At 38.4% G+C, this 22,357-nt stretch overlaps 1 protein-coding gene across 6 annotated transcripts in view; it reads left to right on the top strand.

Moving 5' to 3' along the window:
- ZNF410 (zinc finger protein 410) overlaps positions 1–22,357 on the top strand; it is a 33,181-nt gene that overhangs the window by 8,513 nt on the left and 2,311 nt on the right. For 4 of the 6 annotated variants that reach the window (XM_079129815.1, XM_079129818.1, XM_079129816.1 and 1 more), the window contains 8 exons: positions 368–586; positions 1,932–2,123; positions 6,035–6,185; positions 6,674–6,855; positions 10,952–11,041; positions 17,311–17,436; positions 18,858–18,998; positions 20,395–20,522. In XM_079129815.1, the coding sequence (XP_078985941.1) occupies positions 368–586; positions 1,932–2,123; positions 6,035–6,185; positions 6,674–6,855; positions 10,952–11,041; positions 17,311–17,436; positions 18,858–18,998; positions 20,395–20,522 (1,229 nt within the window). The other 2 variants (XR_013762255.1, XM_079129819.1) reach the window with 2 other exon arrangements.

Below are 22,357 nucleotides of genomic sequence, written 5' to 3'. Positions count from 1 at the left end.
TTATAAAAGTTAAGGATAAGGATCTCTCTTTAAGAAAAAAGTTTAAAATTTAAATCTTTCCTTAAGTTAATATTCATAGTATAGCTTTTTTTTTTTTTAAAGGAAAAAGTTCTGATTTCTGACTTCAGAAAGAACTAAGTTCTGTAATGTTATTTGTTATGCCACATGTCAAGAGAAATCTGTTTCTCATGTTTTGTCTGACTACCTTTAAAGCCATCTTTGTTTTTCTGAGGCAAGTTTTATATTTGCAAAATGAGAACACTGCTGTTATAAGGATGCTATATATTAAGAGATGTTACACAGGTATTAAGCACTATGTGTCAAAACGATGACCTCCTTGGAGGTAATGCTGTTTTCCCTTTACTAGATGATGCTCCAAATCATACTAACTCCTCAAAGGAGGTTCCTTCATCAGCTGTATTGAGAAGCCTTCAGGTGAATGTGGGTCCAGACGGAGAAGAGACAAGAGCTCAGACTGTACAGAAGTCCCCAGAGTTTTTGTCCACTCCAGAGTCTCCTAGTTTGTTGCAAGATCTACAGCCAAGTGATAGCACTTCTTTTATTCTTCTTAACCTAACAAGAGCAGGTATTCTTTATCCTTTTCTGAACTTTTCTCATGCTTAAGAAAAACTGGGGTTTTTCAAACTTGACTTTGAAGGAACACTGGAAGCTTTATTTATTTATTTATTTTGAGAACTGGTATTGTCTGGTGACAAATCGATTTTGTAGAACAAGAGGGAGGACTCTAGGATGACTCAGACATATCTCGTTTGGGAAATTAGGTAGTACCATTGACTTATATAGTGAGTACAGGAAGATCAGGGTGTGGGGTGGAATGATTAGTTCTAATTTATGTTAAAGTTGAGATTTTTTTTTAAAGATATTTTTAGTTGTAGATGGGTGTAATACCTTTACTTTTATGTGGTGCTGTGGATCAAACCCAGTGCCTCACACGTGCTAGGCAAGTGCTCTACCACTGAGCTACAACCCCAGCCTCTGGAGCTTAGATTTTGAAAGAACGTTCAGAAGTTGGTATCCTTCGGAGAGTAAGAAACAGAATCCAGAGTTCTAGAGAGGTTTCATATGAATAAGTAGTTTAGGTGTTTATTAGCATTCAGGAATTATATGAAACAATCTTCTCTTTGATTCAAGAGAAGACTGAAGCATAAACGGAAAAGGTAATCCTGGAACCCTCAGGGGGAAAGTTCACACTTAAGAGGGCAACAGAAGAACAGGAAGAACAGCTCGAAGGGAATGAAGAGAACTGAGAGAGAATGGTGGGTGGGAAACCAACGGCGGAAAGTTTTAAGGGGAAAAAATATATTAAATTATGCCAATACTACAGGATGGGCTAGTGGGATGAAGTGTATATGAATATTTTAGGAAGAGCAGTTGTTATTGGGGGAATATGGGTGTAGAGGCCAGAATTAAAGAGATAAGGAGTAGATGGAAGGTGAGAAAGTGGATGCACAAGTTAGAGGGTATACTTGTTCATGAAACTTGACTTTGAAGGAACAGATAATAACTAGAAAAAGTACTTCAGGCTTTCTATTATTTAAAAAAAAATAAAGATGGGAGAAACTTGAGGTAGAACACATTTTAAGACTAGTAGGAAAAACTGTCCAGTAGAGAGGATTCAGAGATGAGAGAGAACAAAAATGAATGATACAGGAAAGGATAACTGAAGAGTGGGATTGGGATATTAGAAGTGGGGGTTAGCCTGCTTTCTAGGAAGGACAGTTTTGCCTCTGAAACAGGAGGAGGCAAGGTAACAACAAGCCTGTGGACTGAGAGAAAAGTGTTGGCCTCATCTGTGAGCACTAATGCTTGAGGTGAGAAGATCTGCAGTAACTGGTTCAGAACAGTTTCTGGGCCAGGGCAAACAAAAGGATTACTTTTGACTAACCTTCATATGTCCTCTTGTTCTTCAGGTCTGGGCTCTTCAGCTGAGCACTTAGTGTTTGTACAAGATGAGGCAGAAGATTCAGGAAATGATTTCCTCTCCAGTGAGAGCACGGACAGTAGCATTCCATGGTTTCTCCGGGTTCAGGAGTTGGCTCATGACAGTTTGATTGCTGCTACCCGTGCACAACTGGCAAAGAGTGCAAAAACCAGTAGCAATGGTGAGACTCCCATGACGTTTTCTTCTGTGCTATTCTGAATAAAGAGACCGTGGTAATGTAAGGGCTACATTTTGAGTTGTATATAATCCAAGTTTTTTTATTGGTGAGAATGGAAGGCTTGAAATGTATAAATTGCTTATTTTCTTTGAGACAACTTGGACACGCCAGATTTGTGTGCAGAATCAACTAAACTAGTATTGCTGAATTCTCAACTTTAAATAATGTATAGAGCACTTTTTTTTAACAACCCCCCCACCCACACATACCCTCAGCTCAGGCTCAGGAGTGTTTTTCTTCTACAGCCACTTGCCCTCAGCCCTGGTGAGGCTGGGGTTACAGCTCAGCATCCCCTTTCTTGTTCCCTTGCACAGTGCCCCAAGCTACCCCCATCCAGTCCCCGAATCCCTCAGTGCCCCATAGGCTAGTGCATAATTCCTGAGTTGCTGTTGTGTGGCCTGGGGTACTTAGGGAGCCTGTAGACAGCCCCAGGGGCCTAGTACTCCCCAGTGCAGGCAGAGTAGGAAGCTAGTCAGTGTGGTAACTTGAAACCTTAGTGACCTGCTGGGGTGATCTTCACTTAACAGCCAGGCAGCTCAACCCCTGGGGTTGAGCAACATTAAGGGAGTTAGTGTGCCTCTCCCAGGCTTTCGCAGGGTCATGGGATCCCTCATTATGGGCCAGCAGATGTCCAAGTTAGGGCCCTTCTGCTATTGGGTTTGGGGGAGCTGATGTCTGGACTCTGCCCAGAGCCTGTCTAGTGAAATTCAGTGAACCAAAAGTCAGTAGCCTGAGGCTGTAGAGATCCTAGACCCTGTGGGAAGGGTAGTAAGGAAGCTTTGGGGACTTGTGACCTGGGTTCTCTTAGCAGCAGAGACTGGACAGGAAAGATGCCGGAGCCCTAATGTGAGGTGATGGGTTAATGGAAAACAGTGATCTTGGGAGCTAGATTCCTGAGTCCCACACAGAACTGGAGGTATATGGTAACATCCATATATCAGAGTTTGGAGACCAAAAGGGCAAAAATAAAAAGTTAATGTCAGCGAGCATGTTGATGCATGACTGTAATCCCAGCAACTCAGGAGACTGAGGCAGGAGGATCCCAAGTTCAAGGCCAATCTCAGCAACTTAGCAAGGCTCTAAGCAGTTTAGTGAGACCCTGTCTCAAAATAAAAAGGGCTGGGGATATGGCTCAGTAGTTAAGTGCTCCTGGGTTCAATCCCCAGTACCAGAAAGAAAAAAAAAATCAGTGCTCGGAAGAGAGCTGCTGAGTAGGTGCTGCTCAGACACTGAAGGAAGGGTAGGCATGCCTTCTCCCAGACGCTGGAGATGTGAGGAAACAGAACTCACTTTGGGGCTCTGGCAACAACTCTGAGGCTTCTTTTTTTTTTTTTTTGGTTGCTTTTTGTTTGTTTGTTTTTTTCTCTGAGGCTTCTTGAGTTCACAATCTGTCTCCCAATTGTTGCTAAGAAGAGCCAGGGCGTTTATGAACCCTTGACTGAACAGGTTTCCAGACAGAATATATCCCTGCCTCTCTGGCTTGGTGACTTTTTTCTAGAAGTCTTGAGCCCACTTAATATTCCTTTCTTCCCTCTTGCCTCTGGAATCTTGAGGACTCTGATGCATCTCTATCTTTGCTGTAAACTCTTTCATCAGGGCCTTTGTTCTGTGGCATGCTTGCTTAATTTGCTGTGAAAAGAGGCCAGATGCTAGATGAAACTTCAGGCAACTCAGGGTGGGACAGACCTTTGAGTCCCTTACCTCCTTGCAGTTCCCATTAGCAATAACATTCTATATTTCAAAAACTACTTCCGTGGGCAGGCTGTCAGCAGAACAATTTTTTTCCCCTTAGTACTAGGAATTGAACCCAGGGCCTTGTGCATACTAGGCAAAGCTCTTTACTACTGAGCTACACCCTCAGCACTAAGAGAACACATCTTAAAGGGGGGAAAATACTGAACTTATATTGAATTGTTTTTATTTTAATGTTTCTTAAACGTGTAAAAACAAAAATTCTGTGTAAACTTTTTTATTTAGAGCTCTTATTCCACCATGAATCAAAAGTTTTATCAATTCACAAAAATATAAAACCAATAGAATAATATTAAGCCAATTTGGCAAACGATAATGTTTTGCTGAAACTAAATGGCTGTTCATGGCAATTTTGCAGTTAGTTATGATGGATTTCATGCTCTTTTTTTTTTTTTTTTTTTTTTCCCGCTTAGGCGTCCCTATAATTTGTGCCATTTTTCTCTTATTTCAGTATTTTCAAAATATTGACCCTTGAACATCAGCTTTACCCAGCAACTTAGAAATATAAACTCTCAGGCCCCATTCCATACCTATGGAATTAGAAACTCGGTTCTGATGCATGTTAAAGCTTGAGAACCATGGCTTTATTTAAACCACTACCAGACAGGCATAAAACCTTTGCTTATGTAACATGCCATTAATACTTCTTGTTTTAAGTCGGCCTCTGTTTTTTTCTCATTAACCTGTGACAGATGTTAGGACTACATGATTCAGCATTATCATTATCACAAACCAAGCTTCTTTTTTTTTATTTTTTATTTTTAGTTGTAGATGGACACAATATCTTTATTTTTATTTTTTTATGTGGTGCTGAGAATCTAACCCAGTGCTTCACACATGCTAGGCAAGTGCTCTACCACTGAACCACAACCCCCCAACAAACCAAGCTTCTTTAGCACTGATTTTTTTTTTTTTTTTTTTTTTTTTTTTGGTGGTACTGGGAATTGAACTCAGAGGTACTCTATTACTGAGCTGAAAATCCAGCCCTTTTTATTTTTTATTTTGAAACAGAGTCTCACTAAATTGCTAAGGTTGGCCTAGAACTTCTGATCCTCCTGTCTCAGCCTCCCAAGTGGCTGGGATTACAGGTGGGTGCCATTTTCCCAGCCTCCAACTGTGTCTTGAAGAAAGTGGAATAAAAGGAATAATGTCTACTAATGTGGAATTTGCACAAGTTTTTAATTAACTATTTTCATTTAAATTAAATCAAGGCACATTTTTACTTCTCACCTTCCTTATGCTATTAAACAATATGCCAGTAGATATTATCTCTAACTTTTTTGGGTATTTTTTGTTGTGTTTTGTTTTTATTGGTACCAGGGATTGAACCCAGGGTGTTTAACCACTGAGCCTCATCCCCAGCCTGTTTTTATATTTTGTTTAGTGAGAGGGACTCACTAAGTTGCTGAGGCTGGATTTGAACTCTTGATCCTCCTTCCTCAGCCTCCTGAGCTGCTGGGATTATAGGTGTGCACCACCTTCCCTGGCTATTACCCAGAACTTTTAAGCCTTTTCTATAGCATCCAACTCTGGCTGTTGATCTGCTTGTTTCCCCACCAATCAATTCTGCATTCTGAGATTTCTGATAGGAAACCATTTTGGATATTTCCTACATTTGTCAAAGAGGCCTAGTTTTGTGAAACAAAACATGATTGCTGTCAGTAGTTCTATTGAATAAAGGGAAGAGGCTATAGAGCACTCTCATTTCTGTTCTAAAACAGGTGCAGAGGGAGTAGGGAAGATGAAGGTATCTGATTAATTATCACTAGAAGCTTGGAGCAGTGGGGCATGCCTGTAATCCCACCGACTCCAGAGCCTAGAGTCAGGAGGATTGCAAGTTCAAGGCTAGCCTCGGCAATTTAGCAAGGCCTTAAGCAATTTAGCAAGACTGCCTCAAAATAAAAAATAAAAGTAAAAAGGGCTGGGGATGTGGCTATGGCTCAGTTGTTAAGCATCCCTGGGTTCAGTCCCAAGTACAAAAAAATAATAATAAATGTTTACAAAAATTATCACTAGGAGTTTAATATAGGAACTCTACTATTTGAACCTCAGTATTGGAACAGAGTCCTTCCCTGAATTACAAATATATGATTCTGTTACAGGAGAAAATGTCCACCTTGGTTCTGGTGATGGACAACCCAAAGATTCTGCACCACTTCCTCAAGTGGAAAAGAAGCTCAAGTGTACAGTTGAAGGTTGTGACCGGACATTTGTGTGGCCAGCTCACTTCAAATACCACCTCAAAACTCATCGGTGAGCAAATCTGAGGTCTCATATTTGGAGTTTAAGAACACTGATGCTTTCAGAGGAATTTGTTCCCTGAATTAATAAATTAAAGGAATTGACATATTAAAGCAGGGATTCCAGCCAACTTCTGGTTAAGATGTCTTTTTTTTTAATAGAAGGATTTGCATTGTTTATTTACCTTATTCCTAAAAAATAATTAAATAAGACTGTTACCTAAATGTCTTAAAAGTGAAAATTGTCAAATCTCATTATAAAACATAGTTTGACAACTTAAAATATAGTACATAAACCTCAGCCCCTACCCTGAACCTAGGAAATTAGTATCGGGAAGTGGAGAAGCTAGGCATCTGTAATTTTAGCAATCTCTTCAAGTTAGTCTATAATATTCAGGTTTGGAATTTAATGTCTGCCTTGAGAGCCAATAGGAGTTTTGACTTGTCATCTCTAGCAAAGAGTACTTCCCGGTGGTGTTGTTTATATCATTAATTTTGCAGAAATGACCGCTCCTTCATCTGCCCTGCAGAAGGTTGTGGGAAAAGCTTCTATGTGCTACAGAGGCTAAAGGTGCACATGAGGACCCATAATGGGGAAAAGCCTTTTATGTGCCCTGAATCCAGCTGTGGTAAACAGTTCACTACAGCTGGAAACCTGAAGAACCATCGGCGCATCCACACAGGTGTGTGCAACCCTGGGCTGAGCACTTTCCTGTCCTTAGGAAAGGCTCAAGTGGGAATAGAAGTGAAGGTGTAAGATTGTTGCTTAGAACTCTGAAGATTGTGATTTGTTTTATCAAATGCCTTCTAGTACTTTTTAATTCATACAATGACTTATCAAAGTTTATTGTATGTGAGAATTAGACAGTATTGATTTCTGCTTCCAGGAACCTAATGTATAGGAAAAGATATATGACCTTCTGAGGAATGATATGAGGAGATATGGGCAAAATCAATCTGTTTTCAAATCTTTCTGAGTATTGCACCTGTTGGGGCTGAGGTTGTGGCTCAGTGGTAGAGCACCTGCTTAGCACGTGTGGGGCCCTGGGTTCAATCCTCACCACCACATGAAAAGATAAATAAATAAAAACGAAGGTATTGTGTCCATCTACAACTAAAAAAAAATTTTTTTTTAATTGTACCTGTTGTATTTTGGGCAGTAACATTTATTGAGTGGCACAAATCATACAGAACACCAAATAGGGCAAAGTGGGGAAAAAATACAAAAGACGTAATATCTGACTTCTAAGGAATTTGCTTTCTTGAAAGAGCTTCTCACATCATGAGAAATAGAATGGAAAGTAACTTGTTCCAGGTCAAACAGCATATTGGTATCAAAGGAGCAAAATAAAGATTCCTTGATTCTTAGTTTAAGAATCTAAGGATGATTTTCCAAGCCACTTGTTAAACATGTGCTAGTCTCTTGCCAAAACATAAGCACTGAACCCAAATGACCATCTGAGGATGTGTAACTGTTTCCTGTTTTTTTGCCACTTTCTCTGTTTGTTCATTCTTGCATTTCTGAAGTGATATCAGGTTCAACTAAAGGGCATTTAAAAAGTGAAGACTGAGCTGAAGCTGCAGTTTTTCTAGGCAGAAGCTAGGTTTTTCTAGTCATGAGCCTCTAGATTGACATAACCTCTGTATATATTTTGGGGAAGAGTAATTCTCTTTTTAGCCTTCTTGAGAGAGTAAACTATACTTGCTCCAAGAAAGCAATTTTAATAAAAGAATAAGAAAACCATTCAGCTGAAAAGCTAAGGAAAAAAGTGAGTTCATCAGACCTGATTGTTAAATTCAGTAACTTCTTCATCCTCATGCTGCTTATCATCTTTGTAACATGGGATACCACTGAACATCTTTAAATACTTTATTAGTTCAAAAATGACCTGATTTTGCCTATTTTTTTCCCCCTTCATTATAACTTTTTCTAGCTCTCTTCTCTTAATGTCTTTATTGTTCACCAATTTCAGGATTTTAGTTTTCTTCTGTTTTTCTCATTGTGCTCTCTCCTAATCTCAGACCTCAGTTGAATAATTTGCTTTACAGATTTGAGTCTTAATAATAGTTAATATAATAAGAAAAGCTTTTATTGAGGCATTTTAATATGTACTGTGTACACATTAATTCCTTTAATCTTCAGGATAATATTAAATCATGTATTTATTGATAAAGAAACAAAATTAGAGAGTTAAGTAAATTGCTCAACATCATGCAAGTAGGAAATGGCAGAGTTGGATTTTAAATTGTGATCTGGCTCCAAAGCTTTGCCAAGGATTTTATTTTCAAATCCTGACAATTTAGACTTTTAGATAAATATTTTGTGACTCAGATGTCAAAATTGACCTTAAATCTTTATTAGCAGTAATGATAATACTTAAAGCTGCTAAATTTAGTTGACTTACTATGTGCCAAGAGTTATGCTTAACATTTAACTCACATTATTTCATTTAACCTTCCAAAATAATCTTTTGAGATTGTATTATCTCCATATTATAAGATCAAAAGCCAGTTCTTAGAGACATAAATATCTTCCCCTTATTAATAAGTGGTAATGGATTTGAATTCAGGATTAGCCGATTGCAAAGCCCATATTTTTAACCATTATGTTGCATTGTCTCTTGAACCTCCTCTTTATTCTCCTGTGTCTTTTATCTCAGTAAAATCAAAGTTTCCAAATAGGGAGGTTGTGTGCCCAAGGTCAGCTTAATGCAGAGATTTTTTTTACCTCTGTATTTTGAGGTAGGATCTTTTTCTAAATCCTTTTATTTCTGTAGTTCATTTTGTTACACATTTGACCTTATTATTAAAATTTTCTGTTTTTCTGACCTTTATTCTGTCATAGGTGTTAGCATATTGTTCATTCATTGAGCAACTTTTTGAACATCTATCTTTCTGGGGTGGGTATTACTATACAAATAACATTTAAAAAAGTTACAGGCAGTTGCCTGTGGTGGTGCAAGCCTATAATGCCTGCTATTCAGGTAGTTGAGGCAAGAGGATCTCAAGGTCAAGGCCAACTTGGACAGCTTGGCAAGACCCTGTCTCAAAATAAAAATTAAAAAGAATGGCAGGTATAGCTCAGTGGTAGAGCACATGCTTTGCACCCCCACCCCCAAAAGTTACAGACTACTGCAGTTCCCCAAATCAACTGTGTGGTACTATCTAAAAGAACACTACAATCAAGAACAGTGCTCCTGCTGGGCCCAGCTCATTTGTTGTTACTGTGCTAGCCTCACTTGACATATTTTGAACTTACCTCAGGCACTCTTGGTTTCAAGGCACTATTCACACTATTCCTCGTGTCTGAAGTTCCTTTCCATCCTTCTCAACTTTTAAGACCAACTAAAATTCATCTTCTTTTGAAAAATTATTGCAATTAGAATTCCTTCCCTTCTTAGCTGGGCACAGTGGCACATGCCTGTAAGCCCAGCAGCTCAGGAAGCTAAGGCAGGAGAATTGAAAGTTCAAGGCCAGCCTCAGCAATTAAGTGAGGCCCTAAGCAACTTAGTGAGACCCTGTCTCAAAAGAAAAAAGGGCTGGAGATGTGGCCCCTGGGTTCAATCCTCAGTACCCCCCCCCAACACACTCATAAAAACTTTCTTCCCTTCTAAATGCTGATAGCACTTTTTCATATATGAACTTGCATTACAGTTATTTATGAATAGGTTTGTCTTTTGTATGCTAGTCTGATTCTTGGAGGATAGAGGCTGCATCTTTGGGTTTTTTTTTTTTTTTTCCCCCCACTTTTTTTTCTTTTACAGTGCTGAAGTTTGAACCCAGCCCATGCCCTTCCACAGAGCTACCTCTCCAGCACTCATTTTTTATTCTGAAATAATTACAGACTCACAAGAAGTAGTATAAAGAACTCTTTGTTTCCTTTACCCTGCTTCCCCCAAAATATGACAACTTAGGTAACCATAATACAATATCAAACCCAGGAAATTAACATTACTATCAACTAGTCTACAGACCTTACTCAGTTTTTGCCATACAACTTTGATTTTTTTTTTTCAAATGTGGTTCTAGGAATTGAGCCCAGGGCTTTGTACATGCTATGTGAATGCTTTACCACTCAACTTTACCCCAGCCCCCCATTTTGATTTTTAAAGTAATATTGTAGAAGATTAAAAACAATGAAAAAAACACAAGAAAATAAATCATCCATAATACAACTGTATAGATATAACTTCTTTTACAATATTGTTATAAATTTTTACCCCATGACTAAATATCTGCTTTGTTTTATAGAATGAGAATATATAATATCTATTTTAAACATTTAAATATATGTATGTTTAAATGGATCTAGAATCTGAGTCTTAAAAAGAATTCCAACAGCATAGAAACTTGTTTTTTTTTTTCGGGAGGGGTGGGGAGTATTGTTTTGTTTTGTGATGCTGGGGATGAAACCCAGGACCTTGTGCATTCTGGGCAGGCACCTTGTCACTGAGCAACACTCCAGCCTAGATTTATTCTTTATGTAATCAGAAGGGTTGAATCACGGGTTAGAGGGGTCAGCTTGAGCCAGGAGGGAGAAGGAAGTATAAGGCTCAGAGGCAGCCCTTCTAAGGGAAAAGGCATGGCTATCTTTTAGACTGTATACTAGATCATTAAGAGGCAACACTTGCTAGGTAGCCTGGTTGAAATTATATAGCATGAGCTAAAGAAATCAGAATGAATAAGTCATTGAAAACAAAATAAAGTTGATGGGGAATGAAAGTAATAGAAAATCACTGCATCAGAAGACTGAGTCTTTATCTCATTTTCTACCTCTAGGAGAGAAACCTTTCCTTTGTGAAGCCCAAGGATGTGGCCGTTCCTTTGCTGAATATTCTAGCCTCCGAAAACATCTGGTGGTTCACTCAGGTATTGGAACCTATGCCATTTGTAGATTTTAGGAATAGTAGACAAAAGGATGGGGGGGGGAGATATAAAAAACATCTAAAAAGTAATAAACTGTTTACCTTAAAGGTACATAAAACTTCCCATCATCTTGACTAAATAAAAAATCAAGGTCCTTAATAATTGCATTCAAAGGGTCTTATAATCAGTGGGGGATGGGGAATCTACTTTTGATTGAGTCACTGAGGAACTTTCTACTCGACTTTTTCTAAGAAGATGAGCAAATTTGTTTGGTACTGTGCTGGGTGCTTCCTAAGTTTTATCAAACATGGACCCTGTTCTTTAGGAACTGAAATTTTTGTTCAAAGGAAGATTTCAAGACAGAAGAAGGAAAGAAGATTGATGTCAGTGGCAGCAGTACCAGTAATATTATAGCCTTCTGAGAAGGTGTGGGATTTTGCTTCAGTGACCATTTTTGTAGAAACTACGCTTTGGCAATTACAACCTTGTTGCCAGTAGTGTAGAAGAGAGACAGTCATTGAGCCATTTCATTTTGTATTTTTAAATTAATTCCCTGTAATTCTGTCAATATTCTCATTCTACACAGATGACCTGGGCCTCCCTACTAACAATGTCTTTGAACATATCTGAAAATATTCTACAGCAGCCAGACCTTGTGAGCTCAATAGAAAAAGCTAAAGTGATATTCTTTCCCTTCCCTCCTTCCCCATCTTCCCAACCCAAAGTCTGGGAACAATCTGTATCTTAGTGGAACTGTTTCCTGTGAGACTTGATATATTACGTTGGAAGCAGGCTGGAAAGATAAGTTTTAAAAGGACCTAGAATGCCAGGAAGGAGACCTTGTGGCGCCTGCTACAGGTGCAGCCTGATGAAAACTCAATTTACCACAGGTTATTCTGGCAGTCATGCAAAAGCTAAATTGGGAAGAAATGAGAAGACTGTTTCTTTTAGTCTGATCAATAGTCTGCTCCAGGGGAGTGGCAGGAACATGGAGACTCAGTGGAATAATTTTTCCAGATACACAATTGGTTGTATATACAGTAATATTGAAATCGAGGCCACAGGATAAGACTATTGATTTAAGAAGGAGAAGTGGTCAGAAAAGGTGTTGGAAGAGATAATGGTGTTAGAGAGAGCCTGTGGACTAACCTGTGTGTGTCTTAGAGATGCGAAAATGCCCAAACCATAGTAGGAATTTGTTGAATGAACTAACTAGAGTGCATAAATGATTGGGAAGTAGCAGTGAGTGCAGACACAGCTAAGAATAGATGAAATGACTTTTTTGATGGACCTGTTCAGATTTCATGGAATTTTCTCCAGTTCAACAATTTAAAAGCTGGACACAGGAGAAAATGAGCCATGGAATGCTATTAAGAGCACAGATTTGCCCAGGAAGAGGTGAACTCAAGGTGGACAGATTCTGGAATGGAATTAGGTAATTTTTGAAATGACTGGCCATAGGAAGCAAAGGGAAGCCAGTACAGGAAGAATGGCGAGAAGGAACTAGAATTTATTTATAATGAGGACAACAAGGCAGTTCAGTGGGAGCAAGGGATTTGGAGAGATGTAATCAATTAGGGATAGAAATTTCAGAGTTTGAGATCTTAGGGCAAAGCAGTTTTTTATATGATAAATTCTAAGTAGACATGGCAACTGTTATCCTGTGGACAGGATCTGGACTTCTGATGTGTTTCATTTGCCTTGTATTTTATCTTACTTAATTTTATTTAAAATTATGTCAAACATATACAAATATAAAGAAAAAAATTTTCTTGCAGTAAGAATAACTCCTTGGTTTTATCTTACACTGAGTCCGTGTTCAGTTTTTCCAGTTATCTCAAAATGACTTTTAAAGTTGGTTTAAATAAGGATCCAGCAAGGTCCAATATTGCACTTGGTTATTAAGTTTTCTTGAATCTATATCTTTCTGTTTTCACTTATTTTTTTTCATAGATTTGTTGAGAACGGAGTCAATTTGTTGGTTAGCTTCCTTTTATGTCATTTGTTTCCCTATATTTTCTGTAAATGGAAGTAAGCTCTAAAGGTTCCAAAGATTCAAAGTTTTTTGTCAAGAATTCATCATAGATGGTTTTGTGTGCTTCATTTGTACCATATTGGGAGGTACACAGTGTTTGAATCCACAGTTGATGGGTGGTTTCAGGTGATAACAGCCTGCTTTGTAAAGTTGCCTATTAATCATTCACCTTATGGTTTCATTTCTGATTGATGCCCAAATCTGTTATTTCATCAGGAATTATAAAATGTTAGTTTTTATTGTTTTATTATTCCTTTCACATTAGCTGGAATTCTTCTGTACATTGAGAGTCTTCCCATCAAGTAAACTATTTGATTATTTGCACATGTAAGGCAGGATATTTTAATTTATTAATATTTTAATTGTGAGTTTTCAAAATAAAGAATTGGTGCTCTGGTTACTTCTGATATTTTATTTTTCATGCTTGTTTTCTTCATTATATTTTTGGGTTTGTTGCTACTGTATGGAATGCAATTGAATTGTTTTGATCTTGAAATGTCAATAACTGTTGAGTTCTTGTAGATTTTTAAAATAGGTTCCTTAATATATTCTAAGTATGAGATTGTGTCACATGAGAATTGAAATAATTTTACTATTTCTTTTCCAAACTGTATACCTTTAATTTCTTTTTCTTGCCTTTTATACTGGTTAGGACCTCCGGTACAATGTTACCTAGAAGTGGCGAGAGCAAACTTGTTTCCAGTCTCAGAGAACATTCAGCCTTTCATGATTAAGTCTAATGTTAACTAGTGTTGTTTGCATGTTTTTTTTTTCCTCTGTTTCTTTCCATCTCACCTTTCCCCTCAGTCCCCTCTCGGCCTTCCCCTTTCATGTAGTGCTAGGGATTGAACCTAGGACAGACTAGGCAAGTACTGTACTACTGAACTACCCCAGCCCATATCCTTTACCAGTTGAGGAACTTCTACTTCTATTCTAGTCCTAGTTTTTAAGAGGTTTTTTTTTTTTTTTTTGAATCATGAATGGGTGTTGAGTCTTGACAGATGCTTTTCTTATGTTCATTGAGATGACTGTTTTTATATTGCATTAGTCTGGTACACTAATTACTTTTTTTTACTGTAAAGCCAACTTAGTGCTTCTGGGATAAATTCCCCTTGATCATAGTGTATAATCCCTTTTATATTGTACCAGACTTGGTTTTCTCATAGTTTGTGCAATGGTTTGGAAATGATTTGTCCCCCAAGGGTTCATGTGTCAGAACTTGGTCCCCTGTGTGGTGATGTTAAGAGGTACTGGAGGGCTGGGATTGTATCTCAGTGGTAGAGTGCTTGCCTAGCATGTGTGAGGCACTTGGTTCAATCCTCAGCACCATATAAAAATAAATAAATAAACAAAGGTATTATGTCCATCTACAACTGGGAAAAAAGAGAGAGAGAGAGAGAGGTAGTGGAACCTTTAAGAGGTTAGGAAGTCATTGGGGGCATTGCACTTGGAAGGAATTGATGCTTGTCTTCCAGAGGGAGTTGGTTCTCTTGGGAGTGAGTTGTTATAAAATGAGGCTGCCCCGCACACTTCTGTACAAGGCTGCTTTTCTTTCTATTTTTCCTCCATGTTTTAAGATAGCCAGACACACACTCGAGACCAAACTAATGGGGCTGCTCAATCTTGAACTTTCAGCCTTCAAAACTGTGAGCTAAATAAACCACTTTTCTTTATATATCACCTAACCTCAGATACTTTGTGTGGTAAGAGAATGGACTAAAACATTTTATTAAGAATTTTTATACATATTATATTCATGAGGTCTTTAGTTTTCTTTTCTGATAATGTCTATCTGACTTTTGTATCAGGGATAGTACAAAATAAGTAGATAAGTGTTCTCTTCCCCTCTTTTCTAGAAGAATTTGTGTCAGATTAATGTTATTTCTTTAAATACTTAAACTTTCACTAATGAAGCCATCTATGCCCAGGCTTGTCTTTGGAGTAAAAACTTTTAATTACTAATTCAGTTTATTTGCTATACAGTTATTCATATTTTCTATTCTTGGTTCAGTTTTGCTAATTAACTTCCTAGGAATTTATTTCATCTAAGTTGTCTAATTTATTGAAATAAAGTAATCCTGTTTCCTTAAAATCATTTAAATTTATATAAGAACTGTAATGTTCTCCCTTTTACTCTTGATTTTTCATCCTCCTGGTACTGGGAGTGGAACCCAAGGGTGTTCTACCACTGAGCTATACCTCCATTCCTTTATTTTTTATTTTGAGGCAGAGTCTTGCTAAGTTGCTGAGGTGGCTTGAACTTGGGATTTCCTGCCTCAGCCTCCCAAGTTGTCTGGTATTATAAGCATGTGTAGCTGTGCACAGCTCTTAAAAGGTGTTTCTCTTTTTTGACCAGTGTTTCCTTTTACAAACATAAACAAATATGGGTTATTTTTTATATTTCCTTCACACAATTTTTTTAAATTGAGATATAATTCACACAAGATTCACCTTTTTTTAAAAGTGTACAAATGGGTGATTTTTAGAATATATATTTTTGTAATCGTAACCACTATTCAATTCTAGAACATTTCATCTTCCCAGAAAGAATCCCTCTATCCATTGGTAGTCACTTCTCATTTTTCTGTTCCTCCATCTCCTGGCAACTACTAATGTATTGTCTGTTTGAATTTGCCTGATCTATATAATACATTTCATATGAATCAAATAATACAACACGTGTCATTTTGTGACTCTTTAACTTAGCATATATTTTCGAAGTTCATTCACATTTTAATATGAATGAGTCATACTCCATTGTGTGGTTGTACCACATTTTGTCTATTATGAACAAGGCTGCTATCAACATTTCTGTGCAAGTTTTAGCATATTAAGAGGTTTTCTCTTGCGTATGTTCTTAGGAGCTGAATTGCTGGGTCATATGGTAATTCTTTGTTTAACTTTCTGAAGAACTGCCAGTTTTCCAAAGTGGCTGCACCATTTTCCATTCTCTCCAGCAGTGTATGAGAGTTGCAGTTTCTCCACAACCTTGCCAACACTTGTTTCTGTCTTTGATTGTAGCCATCCTAGTTGGAGTATGACTCCGTTTTTTCTTACACAAAGGTAGTATATTGTGTGTATGCTTCTGTAGTTATGCATATTTTTGTTTTAACCGAACAATATTTCCTGGATTCACTCCATATGTAGTGTATAGAAATTTTCCTTATTCCCTTTTGTAGATTCGTTCATAGCAATTATCTGTGTTTATATTCTATAAATTTATTCAGTCACTGATGATTTTGAATTGTGTCTATAGTTTTTAGCCATTTAAAATGCGACAGTGAATAACCTTGTACATAAATTATTTAACATTTTGCCACTGTAACTTTGGGACAGATTACCTTACAAGTGGAACTCCTAGATCAAAGGGCAAATAAATACATTTGTCATTTTTCTAGATTCCCTGCCCCAAAGGTTGTAAGACTTTCGTGTTCTCAGCAGCAATGAAAATTGCTGCATGGTGTTTTTATCAATTGTAAATTTGTCCCAGCATTTGCAAGTTAGAAGATTTTACTTAAAAAATCTTCAGTTCTTGTGTCTCTTTAAAAAAAAGAAGAAAAATATATCTTCTGGTAGTGCTAGGCTTCAGTCCACACGTGGCAACATCAGGGTGAATGTTAAAGAACATGCAAAGTGGCAGGGAATAGGTCAAGGATGTTATGAACCCAGGTTTGGAACCCTTAGGAGGGTACGTGTCCACGAGGTCCATTCATGGCCATCTGAAAAGAAAAGTAAAAACTGGATGTGGTAGTGCCCACTTGTAATCATAGCTACTTGGGAAGCTGATGCAGGAGGATCAAAAGTTTGAGGCTAGTCTGGGATATTTAGCAAGACCCTGTCTCAAAATAGAAAATAAAAAGGGATGGGGATGTAGTTCAGTAGTAGAGTACACCTGGATTCAATCTACTGGGTAGGGGTCTGTGGGGAATAAATACTTTGTGTGGCTGCCATGATCCTATACTGAAGAGGCTATTTTAGAAGGCCCACAGTACAGTGAGTCTAGAAAGGACTGAGGCTTGAAGCAGTGAGTATGCTGAGCCCTCCTTTTGACCTTTCCTGCCTTCTAATGTGTTAAAGGATGGGAGGCTGAAGAAGGTGGGGAATGGGAGAAGGAGTAACCTCTGTGTTTAGTTTAACATTCTCTGACCCTCTTCATCTAGGTCTTCAGTCCACTCCCTTGCCATCAGAAATGTACCATCTTTTTGGCTGCCCTGTTTTAACCTGATCCTTATTTTAGGAGAGAAGCCTCATCAGTGCCAAGTCTGTGGGAAGACCTTCTCTCAGAGTGGGAGCAGGAATGTACACATGAGAAAGCATCACTTGCAGCTGGGAGCAGCTGGGAGTCAAGAACAGGAGCAAACTGGTAAGGAGAGTGGAGCATAGTGGAGGACTGTGTCTTCTAGGATCAGAGAGCCAAGTCACTGGCCTGCTTGGCTATCTAGAGATTTTCTGTTAATGTTTCAGGTAGAGTGACCTGGTTTCATTTGATGGGCTAGTGGTTTCCAAACATAGTTGTGCAGTACAATCATCTGTACTCTGTATTCTTTGCTTTGCCTTGCTTTTTGGTACTAGAGATTGAACCCAGGGGTGTTTTACCACTGAACCACATCCTCAGTGCTTTTTGAGACAATGTCTCACTGACTTGATGAGCATCTGTCCAAATCCTGAGGCCATCCTTAAACTTGGAGTCCTCCTGCCTCAGCCTCCCAAGTTCTTGGGATTACAGGCATGAACCACCATGCCCAACCACCTGCATTTTTTAAAGTATGTATTTTCTTAGTACTCATCCTCCTGTCTTCATCCCTACAAAACAAAGGAACCTGAAAATGAGATAATTTTAAGATCCCAGAATCTGGTTTTAAAAATTTCCCAATATAGTTACAGTGGTCCTTGCACAAGAGACTTGGGAGACCAAGGCAGGAGGAGCACTGGTTTGGGCAACTTAGTGAGATCCTGTCTCAAAGTTTTTTTAAAAAGGGCTGGGGATGTACCTTGGAGGTTGAGCACTTTGCTTTCATGCATCAGGATCTGGGTTCAATATTCAGTACCAGACAAACACACAAAAGTTCCCCTAACAACTAGGGTATCACTCAGTGGGTAGAATTCTTGTCTGTTATGATCAGACTGCAAAATCATCATCATCATCATCATCATCATCACCAAAAAATGAACAATAAATACAACTTTCTTTAGCAACATGTGCCTGTTTTCCCAGCTACTTGGTAGGTTAAGGTGGGAAGATCACTTGCGCACAGAAGTTTTGAGATCTACCTGGGCAACATAGGAAGATCCTGTCTCAGAAAAACCTCACAAAAACCATATAAGTTCCCCTAGTGAGTTCTGTTGTAACTAGTGCTGGTCCATGAACCAGCATTTGAATAGCATGTTAATAAAATTTTATTTATAACAAAAGTTTAAATGCTTTTTACTTATCAGTTGAATGTCTTTTGCCCTATCTTTAATCTGATAACTTTTTTATTCTTATTCCTTTTCCATGTTATTCAGTTATTTCATTCCAAGTACTTCTGAGTATCTGTTCATTCCATTTCATATGCTAATTATTTTTCATATGCTAATTCTTTAGATATTGAGCAAGGATATTATCCTTAGTGCTCAACTCTTCCCTTCTTTATTTCCTGAAAATGGGTGAAATAGGGTGTGGCATCCAAGATAATAGATAAACTTCTAGTTCTGCAAGTGAAGGCCAACTTCCTTGTGAAGAAAAATGAGGCCCAGGCATAGCCTTGACTGCTGCATGTCTCTCACATCCTGTTCTCTGTGCAGCTGAGCCACTAATGGGCAGTAGTTTGCTTGAAGAGGCTTCAGTACCCAGTAAAAACCTGGTGTCTATGAATTCCCAGCCCAGCCTTGGTGGAGAGACCTTGAACCTACCAAATACCAATTCTATCCTGGGAGTTGATGATGGTAAGACTTGTAATTCTCCTGGGGGAAATGACTACAACTAGAGGCTAAAGAATGGGTTGTCTCCAGAGGAGGATTTACTCTTTATTTCTTGTGAGTAGCTATGGTACGATTGAGTAGCATTTGTGTTCTTATTCTCTGGGGTGGATAAGTGAATGTGTTTTTAAAAAAGAAGTCATTGAAGATGATGTAATCCAAGGATAAAGAGAAAAAATTTTTAAGAGAAAATTATATGTAATCCTAGCATCCTAGGCCAACTATTTCTGTCTTTCCTATTGCAGTTATGGAAGAACTTAACTTTTAAAACATTTAAACAGAACATAACCAGGTTTTACAGAGGAGATATAAAGCAATTTCTCCATACCTTCAAAAGCCATATCTTCTGGAGAAAAAAAAAGGGGCTCTCTAGGAAACAGTTGCTCTTCTCTGGTATAGAAATTTCACCCAAGTTACACAGGCCAGGCCCTCTTCTCTGAAAAACTTACCAGGTGAGGTCAGCATGCATTTATTCAGTGCCTACTGTGTGCCTGGCACCATGGGAAAGAATAAAAGTAGAATAGGGATCTTAAAATCCAGTTGTGAACCAGCATTGACTAAATGAAAGATCATCTATTATCAAGCATTAAGTTAATCAGTATAGTCTGAAAGAGCAGTATAAGCTACAAAACACCTAGAGGAAAAATGAGTTTGAGGGCTAAGTAATTTATCTATAAAGTGTTACCAGTAGATTTTTATGGTGATCTAGCTGGTGGATATTTTAGTATGAGGTCCTGTGTTTTAGGTACTCATATCTTAGTTCTGGGTGTAAGTGACTGTTTGTGTAACTTCTGTGTGGAGCCCATATGGAGTTTGTGTGCTACCACAATATGCCTCCTCTTGTTTCATGAATGATCTGAGTGGATAACCAAAGCCAGAGGCATACAAATTGCATGAAGCTGCTTTGCCAGCTCTAAGAAGACACACTGAGCACGAACATTGAAGCTAGGATTAGCTTAAGTTCTCAACCTGCACGTATTGCGCTACTGGTATTATTTGTGACTGCTCAAGAGCTGGTCTGATTCCCTGATTTGCCTGCCTGACCTTCATTTGTCCTGTTTCATACCCCATTTTAGTTTAGCTAACAGTACTAAAGCCATATTACTCTAAATAGGTTTATTGAAAAATGATCAACCTCTACATCAATAATCCTATTTCTTTTCATTCTCCTTTTGTAACATTTTCCAAATTTCACTGGTATTGATTATTGGGCAGGAATTAACTTGAAAGAAATACAGGAATGTGGGATTCACTTTTTCAGGGAACAATTTTTAGAGTTCTTTTTGAAAGGCTTGATGAGGCAGTAGGTATATCTGTGAATTTACTTTTCATTGACGATTCATTTTGTTTGTTTGTTTCACAGAGGTGCTCACTGAAGGTTCCCCACGTCCCCTGTCTTCAGTGCCTGATGTGACACATCACTTGGTGACCATGCAGTCAGGGAGGCAGTCATATGAAGTTTCTGTCCTAACTGCAGTAAATCCGCAGGAGGTAAAACTGTCTCTTGCCCTTTTTTCTGTGGCAACTTAAGTGGAGAGTGATTGGGAATCTAGTTAAGAGGATCCAAAAAACTCTCTATAATTTCCATTTCCTGGCCACTTTGACTGGAGTTTCTTCCTTTAAGCTAAGCATGAGTTCCACTTGAGAAGAGCTTGAGTTTGGGAGATTTAGTCTGTCACAGCTGGGACTCTTCACTTTTAGAGTTCCCTTATGTATATTCTTTAATGAGTGATGTCTATTCCCACTGTTCTCTGCCTCATTGAAACATATGGATGCTGCTTTTATTTTATAAAGAAAATAACATCTGCTGGGGTGCAGCAGCACAGTCCTATAATGCCAGATGTATAAAACCTTACTTCATTCAACTGTTATTTATTACATATCTGATGCAAAGCACACTTCCAGATTCTAGTTAAACAATAGTAAACAAAATATAGTCTGTCTCAGCTTATAGGCAGTTAGGACCTCTACCTTTTATAACTTCATAACTATATAAATAGTGCCCTAGGAGTTGTGCTGTACAGAGAGGTTAGAATGTGAGGAATGACAGATCAATAAACTGACAGTTCTTAACATTGTAGTAAAAGTGCCTATCCTAAGAGAAGTCAGAGAATATATTTTACAGTATTTAATTTGAGACCTAAGGGATGAATAGAAGTCATCTTGATGGAGGAGGAGGAGGAGGAGTTGGAAGAAAATAACTTGTTTAAGGGCAGCAATGTACAAGGCAGAGAAAGGGAGCAGGGTGCATCTCTGAACCCCAGATGATTGAAAATGATAGGACATGGAATAGAGAGCTGGAAAGATAAGCTAGTCCTCTCTTGAAGGACTTCCTTGGCCATGAGTCCGGGGAGCAATAGGGAGCCACTGCATGGGTAAAATATGATCAGATTTGCATATGCAGAATTCCAGAAATAGTATATTTGTACATGGGTCTTGGCATTGACTTCAGATGTAGACACTGCCTACTGACAACCTCAAGCAGACTCAGTAACAGATTGCCTAAAAATTCAGAGGATTCAGGTGGTGGTGGAGCATGCTTGTGAATCCCAGTGACTTTGGGAGGCTGAGACAGGAGGATTGTAAATTCAAGACCAGCCTCCACAATTTAATGAAACCCTGTCTCAAAGTAGAAAAAGGACTGGGAACGTACCTTAGTGGTAAAGTGCCCCAGGTTTTACTCCCCAGGCTTATGTGGTACATGCCTTTAATCTCAGTGGCTTGGGAGGCTGAGGCAGAAGAATTGCAAGTTGAGACCAGCCTGGGCAGTTTAGCAAGGCCTTACCAAAAAAGTGGTGGGGAGGACTGGGGATATGACTTAGTGGTAGAGGGCCCCTGGATTTGATCCCTGATCCTACAAATAATGATAAAAATAACTTAGCAAGAATATCAGAGGACAGTGGGGCACAGTAGTACATGCCTGTAAACACAGTAGCTTGGGAGGCTGAAGCAGGAGCATCACAGGTTTGCCTCAGCAATTTAGTAAGATCCTGCTTTAAAATAAAAAAGAACGAGAACTGGGGATATAGTTCAGTGGTAAAGCATCTCTGGGTTCAATCCCTAGTTAAAAAAAAAAAAAAAAAAGAGAGGACAAACAAGTCAGATATCAGAAATTATCATGAACAATGTTAAAAACTCTTATTCAAATCCAGGTGTAGTGGAACACTTCTGTAATCCCAGTGACTCAGGAAGTTAAGGCAAAAACATCACAAGTTCAAGGCCAACCTCAGCAACTTAGTGAGACCCTGTCTCAAAATTTTTAAAAGGCCAATTGAATATAGAATAACAACAAGAAATTACTGTTACTTTGTTTTAGCTAGGATAAT

The sequence above is a fragment of the Sciurus vulgaris genome, assembly GCF_902686455.1.
Source record: "Sciurus vulgaris genome assembly, chromosome: 2".
Lineage (NCBI taxonomy): Eukaryota > Metazoa > Chordata > Mammalia > Rodentia > Sciuridae > Sciurus > Sciurus vulgaris.
The sequence above is the reverse complement of the archived record's forward strand: the minus strand, read 5'-3'. Positions and strand labels throughout refer to the sequence as shown.